Raw genomic sequence first — 13800 nt, forward strand, 5'->3', positions numbered from 1 at the left:
CATCACAAAGCTAGTGGGCACCGGCTGGTGTCGGGTGAATCAGACACCTGCCGCTTCTTTCCTACGGTGGGCTGCGTGGAGGTGGGGGTCGCCTCAAAGTTGGCTCACACTTGGTTCAGCCAACGCAACAGGAGGTGGGTGGAGGGCGGCGGAGTTTTCAGTTTGAAAGACGACCTCAGATCCTGGCAGTTACTGGTTTCTCAGAGCTGCGCAGAACGGCTGCCAACTGCCTTCATCACTTTGCATCACAAAAAGGAAGAACAGCAGAAATGAGCTGGCACCTGGTTTCATTTGCTACCACCCAGAGGAAACCTCATTCTCAGATACAATAACACATAACAGCACCGGATAAGAAAGAAAGCACAAATAGCGTTTTATTTAGCATCAGTCACATGCATTCAAATAAAGCTTTGACAGTTACAATCTAGCTTATCTAAAGTTGTTTTTAGCTGAGACTGGGGTTTGAGGGCAGGATATATGATAAAAAAAAACAAGCACAAGTTCCTACCTAGGGCAGCAGACATTAGATCCACTCTCATATAGATAGATATAGATATACACCATTTCAGTTCAAAGGCTTTGATCCTAAGGACATGGAGGTCAATGCTCTTTAGCTTTAAGTTTAACACAATGCATGATTGGAGATGTTTGTGTTTGTCATGTTTAGCTATTTCCTTTCCATTAATTTTAGTCCCTGTCTGAGCAGTAACTCTCCATGCTCAACACCCTGTGAGGTGCTGCGCGCTGTCTCGGCGAGTTAATCGGTGAGGAGAGGAACGAGGAGGAGAAGGAGGAGGTGCGTGGGGTGAGGTGGTGCCTGAACTCGGCTGTCAGAAAATAATAGAGCAGCGGGTTGAGGCAGCAGCTCAGGCTCGCTATGCACAGAGACACCGGGTGGAACTGACCCACAGCCTGTCTGGTGCCGCAGTGGGTCACCAGGTCCTGTGACACCATCAGGTAGAGCAGGAAGTTAATGTGGTAGGGGGCGAAGCAAAACAGAAAAAGGGCCGAGCAGCCCAGCACCATCCGCAGGGCGCGTTGCTTCTCACTGTTGGTCAGTCTGTCGTGGACTTTATCCGTCTGACCGTTGGAAGTGACTGACTGAAGTCGGCTGCGTGCTGAGGAGTTCAGAGTGGTTGAGCTTTGCTCATCCCGGGTCTGTCTTTGGTTGAGGGACTGGACAATGCGGATGGAGCTGTAAGTGATGCAGGTCAAAGGAATGAGGAAACCAAACAGCTCAGCTAGAGCCATCATGGTTACAGCCATAGAAGGACGCAGACGCCGCATGGGCAAGTCTTTAAAACAACCCACTTTGACAGAGCTGTTACTAGAGACTGACACTAGTCCACTGGGGCTTACACTCCAATATGGTTCCAGTTTGGTGTAACCAAAGGGATGTTGGGTAGAAGTGGCATCCAAAATATCAGACATGTTATAGATTGTCTGTGTACTGACGCTGGCACTGGTGACATTACTGCTGCTCCGCATCAGAATGAAAGGCGAGCAGGCCAAGCTGACCGAAACCCACACCATAACGCTGATCAACAGGTCGTAGCGCCGTCTCCACCGACGAGCAGTGAACGGGTTGAGCAGGAAGACGCAGCGCTGCACGCTGATACACACCTGGAAACACAGAAAACAATGACATGAAATCATCTGCCACTTTTACAGACAGTAGGGGTCAATTAAGCACATTTATGATTATTATGAATCATGTGATCTCCTGCACACCCTAGCTTACCGGCACATTGTTTCTCTGTCAAATTGGCAGGGACAGGGATATCGTTTTTCTCTGCGTATTCAAATGCCAGTTCACGGCACTTAACTGGAGCAAGGCCATGGAACTGGTCAGCTCGTTGTTTCAAGTGTTTGGCAAGCTCCTCCTCCATCTCATCTGTGAATATTCTCTTTACCTCAGCTACTGCACCCCAAGCTACTGATTTTACATCCCCTTTCTCTTTTTTCTTTATGAATCTTTTGAGAGTTGTCTTGTCAATATTTCTATCCCTTCCAGCTTTTCTTAAGGACTTCTTTCCTTGCATGATCTCAGCGGCTGCACTCTTCATCTCTGTGAGGGGTGTTTGGCCCCAGGTTGTCTTCCTGGTGTAGTTTCTTGCCATGATGGCTTTTCTACAATGTTTATGACATTAAAAATAAAACATACATAATGTAATATAACACTAAAATAGGTTTAAGACTAAACTTAACTTGTGCTTCCCCTACAACTGTTCACTGACAAGTGAGGAAAATGGAGCCAGTGGTTTAAATGAGATACTATCTCATTAATATGACTTAGTATGTCATTATTATGAGATGGTGTCTCATCATTATGACTTTCTAATAATAATAAAAATGAGATAGTATGTCATTATTATGACTTAGTTTCTCATTATTGTGGGATACTGTATCATTATTATGACTTGGTCTCTCATAAATTATAACTCTCGCGTGCTAAATGTGCAATCTATTTAGCGTGCGAGAAACAACAGTCGGCTGATTTGACAATGCTAACATGAGAGGTGGCTGGTTTGACCACAGTCTCTCAACCATGGCTCCCCTGCTCTGCTGCAGTTAGAGTAACAGTCAGTATTAGCAGTCAGTATCTAATAATAATGAGATATTAAGTCATAATTATGAGATTCTATCAGTGTTTAAGCCCAGGCGACCACTTCTTCAGTCGTCGTTAACAAAAGAAAAAACATAAAATGCCTCGTGTTGGGCCATGTGTCATTGGCAAGCCCCAACATTCATATTCCATTAAAAATGAGTGGACTGTGGCCAAGTCTCTGAAATCACACTGTCTGCTTACCAGAAACACAATGGCAGCGTACATGTTGAGGTACTTGAGGTAGAAGCAGAACAAGCAGAGGCCTCGTCCAAAAGGCCAGATGTGTGTGAAGTAATAATAGATCCTGAGCGGCAGAGAGAGGATGTGGGCCAGGTCAGCTAATGCCAGGTTGATCATGAATATCACTGCCTTGGTCTTCTTACTGCAGAGCAACATAAAGAGGAGTTAGTCATGTCCAGAATATGTGTATCAATATATGAGTCTGCTATGTGTACCTGATATGTCTGCAGAGGACCCAGAGAGCAGTGGTGTTGAGCAGCAGGCCCGGGATGAAGAGCAGCAGGTAGAAATAGGTGTACATCGTCTCCATGCGCTCTTCCCAGAGGGTCGTGTTGTGGTTGCATGATGAAGAAGAGTTTACCAGGGACTCCTCCAACGACCCGGACGTTTTCAGAGACATTCTCTCGCTCACACAGATTCTGGAAGAATAATTAACACTCCTGTAACGCTGCCATTAAGATGAATTTTTGGCATACATTGATAATACATTATAGTTTATGAAGTACACCGATCATTAGTGAGGCACCGTTTTGAATGTGTCAAATGTTTTAACTTGTGGCTATACAATCGCATTAAGCCTTTTTCTGATGATATATAAATAAGCTATATGTCATTACTCATAACAGCCTTTGATTCCCAGGTCCTGACAAATCCCATTGGCTGGTGTTTCCTCTTTCATTCATGAGTGAAAGAGGATCTCAACCTAAATCCATGTAAACATTTACATCTCCACATCAGATGGATTTTATTGAGTGAGGAATTATAAAACTTTTTTCATATAAAGATTGTCCATAATGAACTACAGACAATACAAGTCAAGTTGGAGTACAGTGGCACAGAGTCGGTCTGACCTTTGAGTCTATGGGTATATTAACATAAGTGCTGTGTATTAAGGTACAGATTTGATTTGCATGTACTTCTATTTCATACAACTTTAAGTGATACCCCAAAACATGAAAAAAATTAACATTATACTTTGTACTCCCATTGATTTATATTAATTATTTATACATGCAAAAGAAATGATTACCTTTTAAAATATGAGATTTGTTGGCTCCTCTTTAGCAACTAAATTCAAACGCTACTATAGTATATATTATATATATATATATTTAAATTACATATAGACACTCACAGGGGACATTATGAGCACTTGTACTACTGCTTGTGGTGGTTTAAGTATATCCTGCTATTGATTATACACTTTTCAATGCAGGGATTTTAGTTAATGCAATTTATGTCCCAGGGTATATACTTAGTAAGAAACTCGTGATAAGTTTGTCTAAGCTAAGAACCTTATTACTGGCCCAAGAAGACATTTGAGTGTCCCTGATTTAGTACGTTCATGAAAACACTGATAGAAAGTGTAAAGAATCAAAGAAGTCTTTGACTGTCTGAAGATTGCAACAGGAAACGAGAAAAGAGAAAGAAATATGGTTGACTCTGCTTCTCACTGAAGCATCACCCTTCCTTCTTCCATTAAGACAACACCACACCCTTCCTCGAACAGAGAAACACTTTTTGCTGCTTTTACTGTAGCTTTGACTCTTAACTATTGGCTGGTGAAGCAGCCTGCTCCACTCAGCCAATGGACTCTGTGTTGTTATCTGTACAGTGAAGAAGTTGTGCAAGACTTTGGCGCAGTAAAATTGGCAACTTGCACTTTCTTAACGCTATTATGTAAGAAGCTTTCTTCAGTGTGATTTGTTTTCATATAATGGTTTGAACTGCAAGACCCCAACAGAGACAAGCCATAGAAAACATACTTTACATTTTAATCGTACTTTGACTTTGATAATATCTATAATATGAAACTCTAATATATCTATCAATATATATAGATATATATATATATATCACAGCTCAGCAGTTACTGCCTAAACACATTATCTCTTAGAAAAGACTCTGCTATTACCTTGTATTCTTGTCTCTGAGTGATCATGGATGGAGAGGAGAGGTCAGTCCCACCAGGTCAGCAACCACCAGTGACCACATGCTTCACGCTCCTCTGCAAACATCACACTGACGACAACACTCTGCTCATCCAGCTGCATGCACAGATGCAAAAGGGGGTCAGCTGCAGATCTTGATGGCGCACTTTGCAGCCTGAAGAAAAAGCTGTCAGCGTCTGCATGTGAGAAGGTGGTGCAGTTTGACTGCGATGTGGCATCAGGAGGGTGGTGTCCGGTTTGAGCTGTTCTCGACTGTCTCTCGGTTTCTTGTGTATGACAGGAAGAGGAAGTTCTGTCCTCCTGCATGTGAGTGTATTTCTGCCGTTTGTGTCATCAAAGTGCTGGCAGAACAAATTAAAGTACTTATAACACAGACAGTTAGATATTGCCCTCGCTTAAATCAGAAGCAGGTGATCGGCTCAGAAGGTAAAGCACAGTCTGAGGGCACCATGCAGTTTGTTTACATCTACCCTGCTGCACCGTATGGTCGTGCAAATGGCTCAATTTGCATACTGCAATTGTTGGAGTTGTGACAAAATTAAGAACCTCTATTTGCTTCCCCAATCAGATTGAACACTTCCTTTTTTAAAGCTGATGTTGATCAACCAATTTATATCGTAAGGTCGGTTTGTGTTTGGATATTTAACGGTTGTGCTTTAAACTCAATTTAGCTAGACTTCAGTAGCGACTGATCTTTAGACGAGGTTATTCACACTTTTGCAGTTAAGTCATGGTTTCAGTTGTGTTTTCCATCCTGTTATACTTAGTACACATAGGTTCACCACCGGGAGGGGAAAAAATGCGAGGTGACGGGTTCCAGGGCTCCATGAGGCACCTATGTGTGTGAGACTCTCTCGCTTCCTGTGCTGCTAACTCTTGGTTTCACTTCAACACAGGTCAACATGAAACCAAGTCAGGCCGACTTTGCCAAACAAAGAGAAACATGTCAGTGGCCTTCAGTTTGGTGTTTTTTCCAGCTCATGGCCACTAGAGGTCAGAACAACCCAACTCTCACATCCCCAGTATCCAGCTGTTTTCCTTCTGCACTCAGAGGAGCACAATGCTCTAAATGAGACGTTTGATAGTTTAGATATTTAAGTGTCTTCTGCTGCAACATTCTGTGTCACATTCTTGACACAAACCACTCAAGGGTAAAGGCAAGCTCTTCACTATATCCTCCCTACCACCACTCCTCTTGTTTCCTGCTCTACTTCTAGCCTTGACCCCAGTAGCGTCCATCTAGTGTTGTCTCTGTGTCTGTTGCTGGATACACGTGGCCACATCACTCACACGACCAGATAGGGTTGCTAGGATCACTAGATTTTCTTTCACACCCTGTATATACCACAGGCACCTTATGCATTCCCAATTATGGCCATGCTTCTCCACCTCTATGAAAGAATGGATAAACAACTTGTACAAACACTTTGTATAATGGCCTAGACAGAACTCAATTCATTCACCAGCAGGAGGTTTAGTGTGTGTATATAAACATAAAGGCCGGTCCATATTGAAGCACCTGTCACTGTAAACACCTATTTAGTTTAATATGTGTCCTAGTAAGGAAAGTATTGCTACAAGCTTGTTCCTAAAGTAACTTTTCTCAGTTAAATAACTACAGCTAGAGAATTAATGGCTAACAAGCGGGCTAACTAATTCACAGTAGCTATGTTAGTTCCTTTCTACTTTCTCAGTAATTAAGTTATTTTAAATAAAAGTTTTCCAGACAATCAAGTTCGCTCAAAGATGCTAACTAGAAAATAGCTTCCATGTTTATTAAAAACGACATCTAGCTCCCTCTAGCTCCTCATCAGACTCCATACAAAGATTAATATCATTACAGTTCTGCAAAAGTGAAACCAAAGTGTCTTGATCTCCACCTGGTGGTTGGGTGAAGCCTAGATCATAAAACCAGCATTTTCTATGTTAGTGGATGGGACATCGACAAAACTAAAAAATCGAAGAATAAATCAAATCAATCATCTAAAAGTTTTTATTTTTTCCTTAAAGGAAGATAATGTCACGTTGATGTGTGTGTTCATTTTCTGAAATCTGATTTGAATTAGTTCTGTGATGTGAATAAAAGCAGGTTGGAGCATCATGATTGACAGTCGAGGCTGACTCGTGATTTGGTGAGCATGTGTATAGACAGGACCTCACTACTCCTGCTTCATCCCACGTTCACTACTGCACAGCGTGACTAAAACGCACACAATGGCAGATTTTGTGTCTGAGATATTTTGGCTTGATTTCTGGATAATGGGAAGTTGTGGTGACGTATTGTCCGTCTGAATATACAGTCTAAGTATTTGCACCATAGATTCTCATCTCACAACTGTCTACAAACCAAACCTCATCTATGGAGCTGTTTGTACTCTCTGACAGTGGGTGAGATGTGGATGGTACAAAACAAGCAAATAAGCATAGCCCCCCCTTGCTCTTAACTTCCAGAACGGTCAAGACAGACCAAGAGAGATTTGTCGTGAAAACATGGTCAACTACTGATTTAGCTGAGGTCCCACATGATAAAGTTTGATTTACTGATTGTAAATTTGGAAAAAGGGTTTTACCGAACAACCATCGGATTCCTTTACACAGTCCCAAACCTGTGGTTCTGCTGACTCATTATTAGTCTGTGCTTCATGCAGCAGAACACTGTGATTGGGGACTTAGGTCAACACTGTTGTACTTTTGAGTGTGTGCGCGTAGCTATGTGTAAGCGACTTTGAGCAGATCTGCAGTCTACGGCCAGATTAAGACAGAGAGAGCTCATTCAGAGGAAAACAATGGACCATTGCTTCAGTCATAATACGCATTTGGCCTGTGACACAGCACACATGCCATGGTGGTCTTCCACCAGATCAGTGCTGCCCTCTCCGCAGAGGACAAGCCCACATCGGCTTCTTGGTGAAAATCAAGAGCCAGGATAGAAAAACTCCTCCATGGGTTCAAACAGTCATGCTGACAAAGACCAGTTTGACTGGACCAACAGACACAGAAATAATAAATGTTGCAAGAGAAGCATTTCAAAATAGACATTTAATGGCCTCAAACTTCAACATGACCCACCACAATAGAAGTGTCATAACATTAATGTCTAACATAATATAATACAGCGTGAAAGCTTGAGCTTTATAACAATAAGACCTAAGGGCTCAGTGTGTTACAAAAGTATTTATCAGTGTATTTCAACAATGAGGACGGAATTTTCTATCTTATCCAGTGCATTTGTGAGTGTTTGTGCGCGTTAAGCCTGAGTGGTGATGTATGAAAGTCTCTTTTAGAGGCTCTGCATGTCTCTGCACTTTCAAAATAGTCGTGATTTGTGTGGTTCTCTGGTCCCTGTGGCTTTCTCTCATAATAAACACAGATACATTCCTGTGTTCTCCTGTGGCGGATTAATCCGTAAAGCCCAGGCCATACCTCAGGACTTACCTCAGGACTTAACTAATCTGTTGAGCTATGTGTTTGTCACTTCCAGGACCAAACAGCTGATTGCTTATTTTTTCCCCAAGTCAGGGCTCATGTCCTTGAAAACCCACCATGTCCTTCGTTCTCTTCCATCTTCCCTGCTGTATCAGAATTGACTTTCAGACACATTTGCCTCTTTTCCATTGCTGGCTACAGTGTGTGTGTCTTTAGGGAGAGTGTCTGTTGTGTCCTGGGTCTCTGGGTCACTGCGAGGGATGCTCTCAGGTCGAGAGCCTGACCCTTTTCCTCCCAGGGTCAAGCTTTTCTGAAAGCTCTCTGAGGTGAAATAGTAGACCACAGGGTCCAGACAGCAGTTGAGGCTGGCCAGGCACAGCGTGATAGGGTAAAGGGTTCGAGCAAATCGCTCTATGGCGCAGTTAGCCAGGGCCTGGGTCCGCACCAGGGCATAAAGGAAGAGAATGGAGTTGTAAGGCACGAAGCATATGATGAAAATGCCCAGATGCACCACGATCATCCGTAAGACGCGTCTCTTGCTGTCGCAGCCGTGACCAACACTTGCAGGGCGACGCAGAGTCCTCAGTACCAGTGAGGAACATACCAAGTTGGCCAGTAGGGGGATGAGGAAGCCCACGATCTGGGACAATAATGAAAAGAGTAAGAAAACTTCACTTTGTATCAAAATTGTATCTATACATGGTGTGCATGTAAAACTGTTAGACTTAGAGGTGAAGCTCACTCACCTCAATAAAGATGGTGATTTTGGACAGGTAGGTCCTCCAGGTGCTCTGAGAGAAGCCCTCGAAGCATTTGGTGGCTTTGTTTTTGCTGTTGATTGTTGAGAAGAAGGTCACTGATATTCCTCCGCCCACGATTGTCAGCCACACGGCAGCACACACCAGTGCCGCATTCCTGCGTGTGCGTATAGAGCGTGAGCGGAAAGGGTAGACTATAGCCAGGAAGCGGTCTACACTGATGCAGGTGAGGAAGAGCATGCTGCCGTAGATGTTGGTGATGAAGGCCGTTCCCGATATCTTACAAAGTCCATCTCCAAACAGCCAGTTGCGTCTAACATTGTAGAAGACCTTGAACGGCAGCGTGAAAACAAACACTAAATCGGATAAAGCTAAGTTAGTCATAAACATTGTGGTCTCATTGCGCATCTTCATCCGGAAGCAGAATACAAAGAGGGCAGCACAGTTGGTGATCAGGCCCAAGACAAAGACCACGCTATAGACCACAGAGTACAAGTTGTACTTAAAGGAGTCGTCAATCCTGCAGTTCTCCATTCCGGTCTCATTGAGCACCAGGCTAGCCATGGCGATGGCTTAAATAGGGAGGGAAGCTCCGCGGAACAAGGGAACTCCAAAGCCGGCGGGAGATGGGTCAAGTTGGGGCGGATGTTTGGGGATCGGAGGCATCAGCGGGGGATCCACCAGTCAAGGCCCCTCTGAGCCATCGTGGAGACACATTTAGACACACAAATGGAGACAGAGACAGTCAGGATGCACGGCTGCCAGGCTGCTCAATCCTCCTGTGGAGAGAGAAGAGGAAAAAACAGACGGTCACTTCCTCACAATAAAAGTTACTGACACAGACACAAACAACTCCAGTTCTCCATAGAATGAATTATCAGGTACAAACCTTAAACATTACCCCATTCAACAAAGGATAACATTTGAAATTTCATTTTAAGAATATAGACAGTATGCATTATGTGACACAGTTTTAAATTACTGTACCATTTAATCACAAATTGTGTAGGATATTTTCTACAAATAATGGAGGTTGTATTTGTAAAAAGATAGAAACGCATAGAATAATTACACAGGAGATAATTGATTTAGCTATTCCTCAATATATTTTTCCACATTTATTATGAAACTTGAAAAATCTTTCTTTTTAACATCATCAGATTAAGACAAGTTGCAGCATCAGCCTGATGACGACACAGCATTATCACTGCTTCTGGTTATGTTGGCCAAGGAGCGATTGTTTGCACTGCTGTTTGTTTGTCAGTCTGTGTCTCTCAGCAGACTCAAACACTACATGAACGATGTCCATCAAATTCTGTGGAGGGGTGGGGCAAGACCGAAGGAAAAGCCCATTAAAAATTCGGAGCCAGGGATGGTTTAATGACCTTCTTTCACACGGCAGGATAGGGAGTTAGCTTTGGTGGAGGTATGGAATCCCCAAGCGTCCTAGTGTTAGGTTGGTCCAGTCTTCGCTTTGTGTTTCATTTAACTTTGCAGTATTTACACACCAACTCAGCCAGTTTCTGGAGATTCTTGTGTCTCTGCATCCCGCCTGTTCTCTGACCTCTGTTCTCAGTCCTGCCAGGATCATCTACTGCTCTCTGTAAACTGCCACACTCCGCCTGCTCCTCAGCCACTCTCTCCCTCCGAAAACCACTCTGACCTGGACCCTTTGTCACCTGTCTTCAGTAAACATCCCGTACTTACTCCGTTTTGTACTGCATATTATCATATTGTTCACAAAAGCTCCTTGTTTTACTTCCTCCATGGGGAATTAAACCCACTTACATTTTTGACTGTGGATGCATATTATCAACCTAAGCTGTCCATATCTTGTGTTATGCGAAAGAGAAAAAACAGAAGTGAGGTGGTCGGTCTTTGGCAGCACGTGTAATAAAACCCAGTGTCTGTGGAGGGGAGTGACTATCTGTCTTACACTAAAAACAAAGGCAATGCTTTGAGTGTGAGCAGTCCATCAGCGCTGTCCTGTGCCAGCTGCAGTGGGACATCTTTACTGCTTTTTCACACGCCTACCCCAAAAAGCTGCCTAACAATGCCTCCACTGTATCCGCCTGCACCCAACGCACACTTACATATGCACAAGTCTCCACACGTGCATACACAAGTAGGCAAACACTCACATATGCCAGTCCTCTCACACACATGCACAAACACACACTGTAGGGTTCTATGTACTGTGGCTCCGGCCCAGGACCCCCGACAGTGGCTGGATTCATATTCTGCTGATGCGGTGTCTGCAGGGAGCAGAGCCTATACAACATTCAATTTGGCTGATATATGGTTTGTATTTGAAAGGGAAAGAAGCGCCTCTACTGCAGACTTGTTGCACAGACATATTTAAACATGCTGTGGATTACTAGAAGTCCTTCTGAGGGATTTCAGTCCTGCGAGCATGTGTGTGTGAGTATGTGTGTGTGTGTGTGTATGCTTCATGTACAGTTCATGGACAGCTGCACAGTCACTGGGTTTCCCCCTGCAGCCTGCGGCGGTGGCGGCAGTGACAGAAACAGGCCTCTGGGACCCGCTGATCTGAGCGGATCGGGTTCAGGCTCAGCTCACATCCAGCTGTTCTTTTCTCTCACATGCTGGGAGAAAGAAGACAGGGGAAGGGTCGAAGGTGGAGGACGAGCAGTCGGCCAGTACAGCTTATAGAGATAGTAATAGTTTAACAACTAAGGTCTTAGTTACATGTTTCTAAGGTACATCACACATGAAGTCCTCGAAATAGGAGGAATATGAGGTTTATGATCAGTTGAACAGCTGAAATATTAACCAATAAATCCAACGATGGATAAATAATCTGTCCAATTTTTGAGAATTGATTAGGTCATTTTTGGTTAATGGTTAGAGCTTTAAAAACTTTAATATTTGTTAATTATATTTTTTGTCTGATATGATGATGTTTTGTATTTCAGATTATATATCTTTGAACAGACTTAAGGATTGTTGGTTAAACCTAAAAAAAAAACACAGATGTCGCCTCGAGATCTGAGAAAACGTAATGGTCATTTTCCCTTTAAACCAAACAATGAATCAAAAATCAATCAAGAACAATTCAAAATATTTGTTGAGACTGAAATTAAAATTGAAGGTGTTTTTTATTGTTTTATGATCACAACCACATTAGTTTAAATCCTTGTGATAAACGTATTAACAAATGTCCCCTTGTTGTCTTGGCGATTATGCTTTGATTCACTCAGCACACTATAATAAGATCTGCTAATGTTTGTAGTAAGTTGCATTAGTCTATCCTGAAGGCTGTTTGTGTTGTTGGACACAGAAAATAAGCTTGAAAATGCTTAGTTTAATGATTATAAACGTACATGTTATAGTGACCGCTATATCATCCTTGACATCTAAAAGAAAATTGTTTTATACAGCTGTGAGGTAAATTTGTCCCCATAGAACACTGATACCTACACTATGCGCACTGCAGGACATTGAAAATACATAATCATGTTAATTTAATGTTTACCTATTTGTCCCTATTCAATTTGTAAGAGTCATAAACTCTGAAGCAAAAAATCGGGTTTATTTAGAAACAGTAAACATTGAAGTGGGGCAAATTGACCCCAAGGATAAAGGGGTTGACTGTGTGTCAGCTGTAACAGGTGACATCTGGTCTCACACGATGACATGTCGTGGAGTCAGAAGCGGTGGGTACCAAGCAGCATGTTTGTTTCCCCTTGTGCGGGAAGATGCAGCTTAAAAGTTACACACCGTGTTTTGGTCAGAGCAACACAATAAAAAACTGTACGGAGACAAACTTACACGCAGCTGAGTGGACGGTGACAGCTCAGCTCCTCCTGGAGCCTGATGTTTGTCAGCCTCACAGCAGCGGTTGTCCCAGGCCTCGGTGTCCTTCAAGCCGAGCTTCTCATCTCTCCGGATCCAAAAGCCAACGGGGCAGTTTGAGGCTGGAGCTGCAGCGCGTCCTGCTGCGGGGCTGCGAGTCTCTTCCTTCCATTAATCCGCCAAACGCGCAGGGACCGCACCGCACCGCCTGCTTGCTACCACACTCAGGAGCGTGCGTGTGAAATGTGCAGAGAGCTGGACAGGAAACGAGACAATAGCAGCTCAACTGGTGAGAGGGGAAGGAGGGGGTGTGAGCCGAGGGTTGTGGTGAAGGAGGGACAGAGGAGGTGAAGGTGGAAGAGACTCACACTCATTAAACAAGAGACATCTCTGCTGTCACTGAATCCACTTTAAACAAATACTGCATTTGAGTAAAAAACAACAACTTTCAAATACTTATAAGTATAAATATCATTATACTAGCTACAATTATTATATTTTATTGTACTTCCATACTTTTTCCATTCAACTTTCGGATACATTCAGAGAGTTTTCAGGATGTTACATTTTTCACTTGAGTCAATAAACAAGACCCCCCCCCCCCCCCCCCATTTATATTTTTCTTAAATAAATTTGAGGCAAAGTAAAAACTCTCCCCCAGATTTCTTTAATCAAGCATTGTTTCTGAGCAGGATAAAGACTGTATGCAAAGATCAACACAATTCAGAAAAGAAGCCAGGTTACCATGATACGAAAGCTGCCATATTGTGCTTTTGAAGCTTGAGTCTGCACAGTGGCGATCGGTTATTGGTGGTACCCAGGTCCCTTCAACTTGCTCAACCAATCCCAAGTCAGCGTAATTTGTCTATCATGACATTTCACATGATTTTATCAAACAAAAATTTGATTTTGCACTTAAACATACAGCAGTCTGATAAGATCTATTGCCAAAATGACATAAACCATCTTTGAGAGATACGTATTGGAGGAATATGTTGAC

At 43.1% G+C, this 13800-nt stretch overlaps 2 protein-coding genes across 2 annotated transcripts; both read right to left on the minus strand.

Moving 5' to 3' along the window:
- Nucleotides 1–349: 349 nt before the first annotated feature.
- On the minus strand, nt 350–5060 carry p2ry10 (P2Y receptor family member 10). The gene is made up of 4 exons (XM_062393502.1): nt 4764–5060; nt 3064–3267; nt 2810–2990; nt 350–1623 (listed from the first exon to the last, which is right to left on the minus strand). The coding sequence occupies exons 2-4, from the start codon at nt 3246–3248 to the stop codon at nt 688–690; spliced, it is 1302 nt and encodes a 433-aa protein (XP_062249486.1). The 5' UTR covers nt 3249–3267; nt 4764–5060; the 3' UTR covers nt 350–687.
- A 2759-nt stretch (nt 5061–7819) lies between these two features.
- Nucleotides 7820–13027, minus strand: lpar4 (lysophosphatidic acid receptor 4). The gene is made up of 3 exons (XM_062393503.1): nt 12777–13027; nt 8973–9763; nt 7820–8866 (listed from the first exon to the last, which is right to left on the minus strand). Exons 2-3 carry the CDS (start codon nt 9546–9548, stop codon nt 8378–8380), a joined length of 1065 nt encoding a protein of 354 aa, XP_062249487.1. The 5' UTR covers nt 9549–9763; nt 12777–13027; the 3' UTR covers nt 7820–8377.
- Between the last annotated feature and the right edge of the window lie 773 nt (nt 13028–13800).

Source organism: Platichthys flesus, chromosome 8 (genome assembly GCF_949316205.1).
Source record: "Platichthys flesus chromosome 8, fPlaFle2.1, whole genome shotgun sequence".
NCBI classification, from domain to species: Eukaryota; Metazoa; Chordata; class Actinopteri; order Pleuronectiformes; family Pleuronectidae; genus Platichthys; species Platichthys flesus.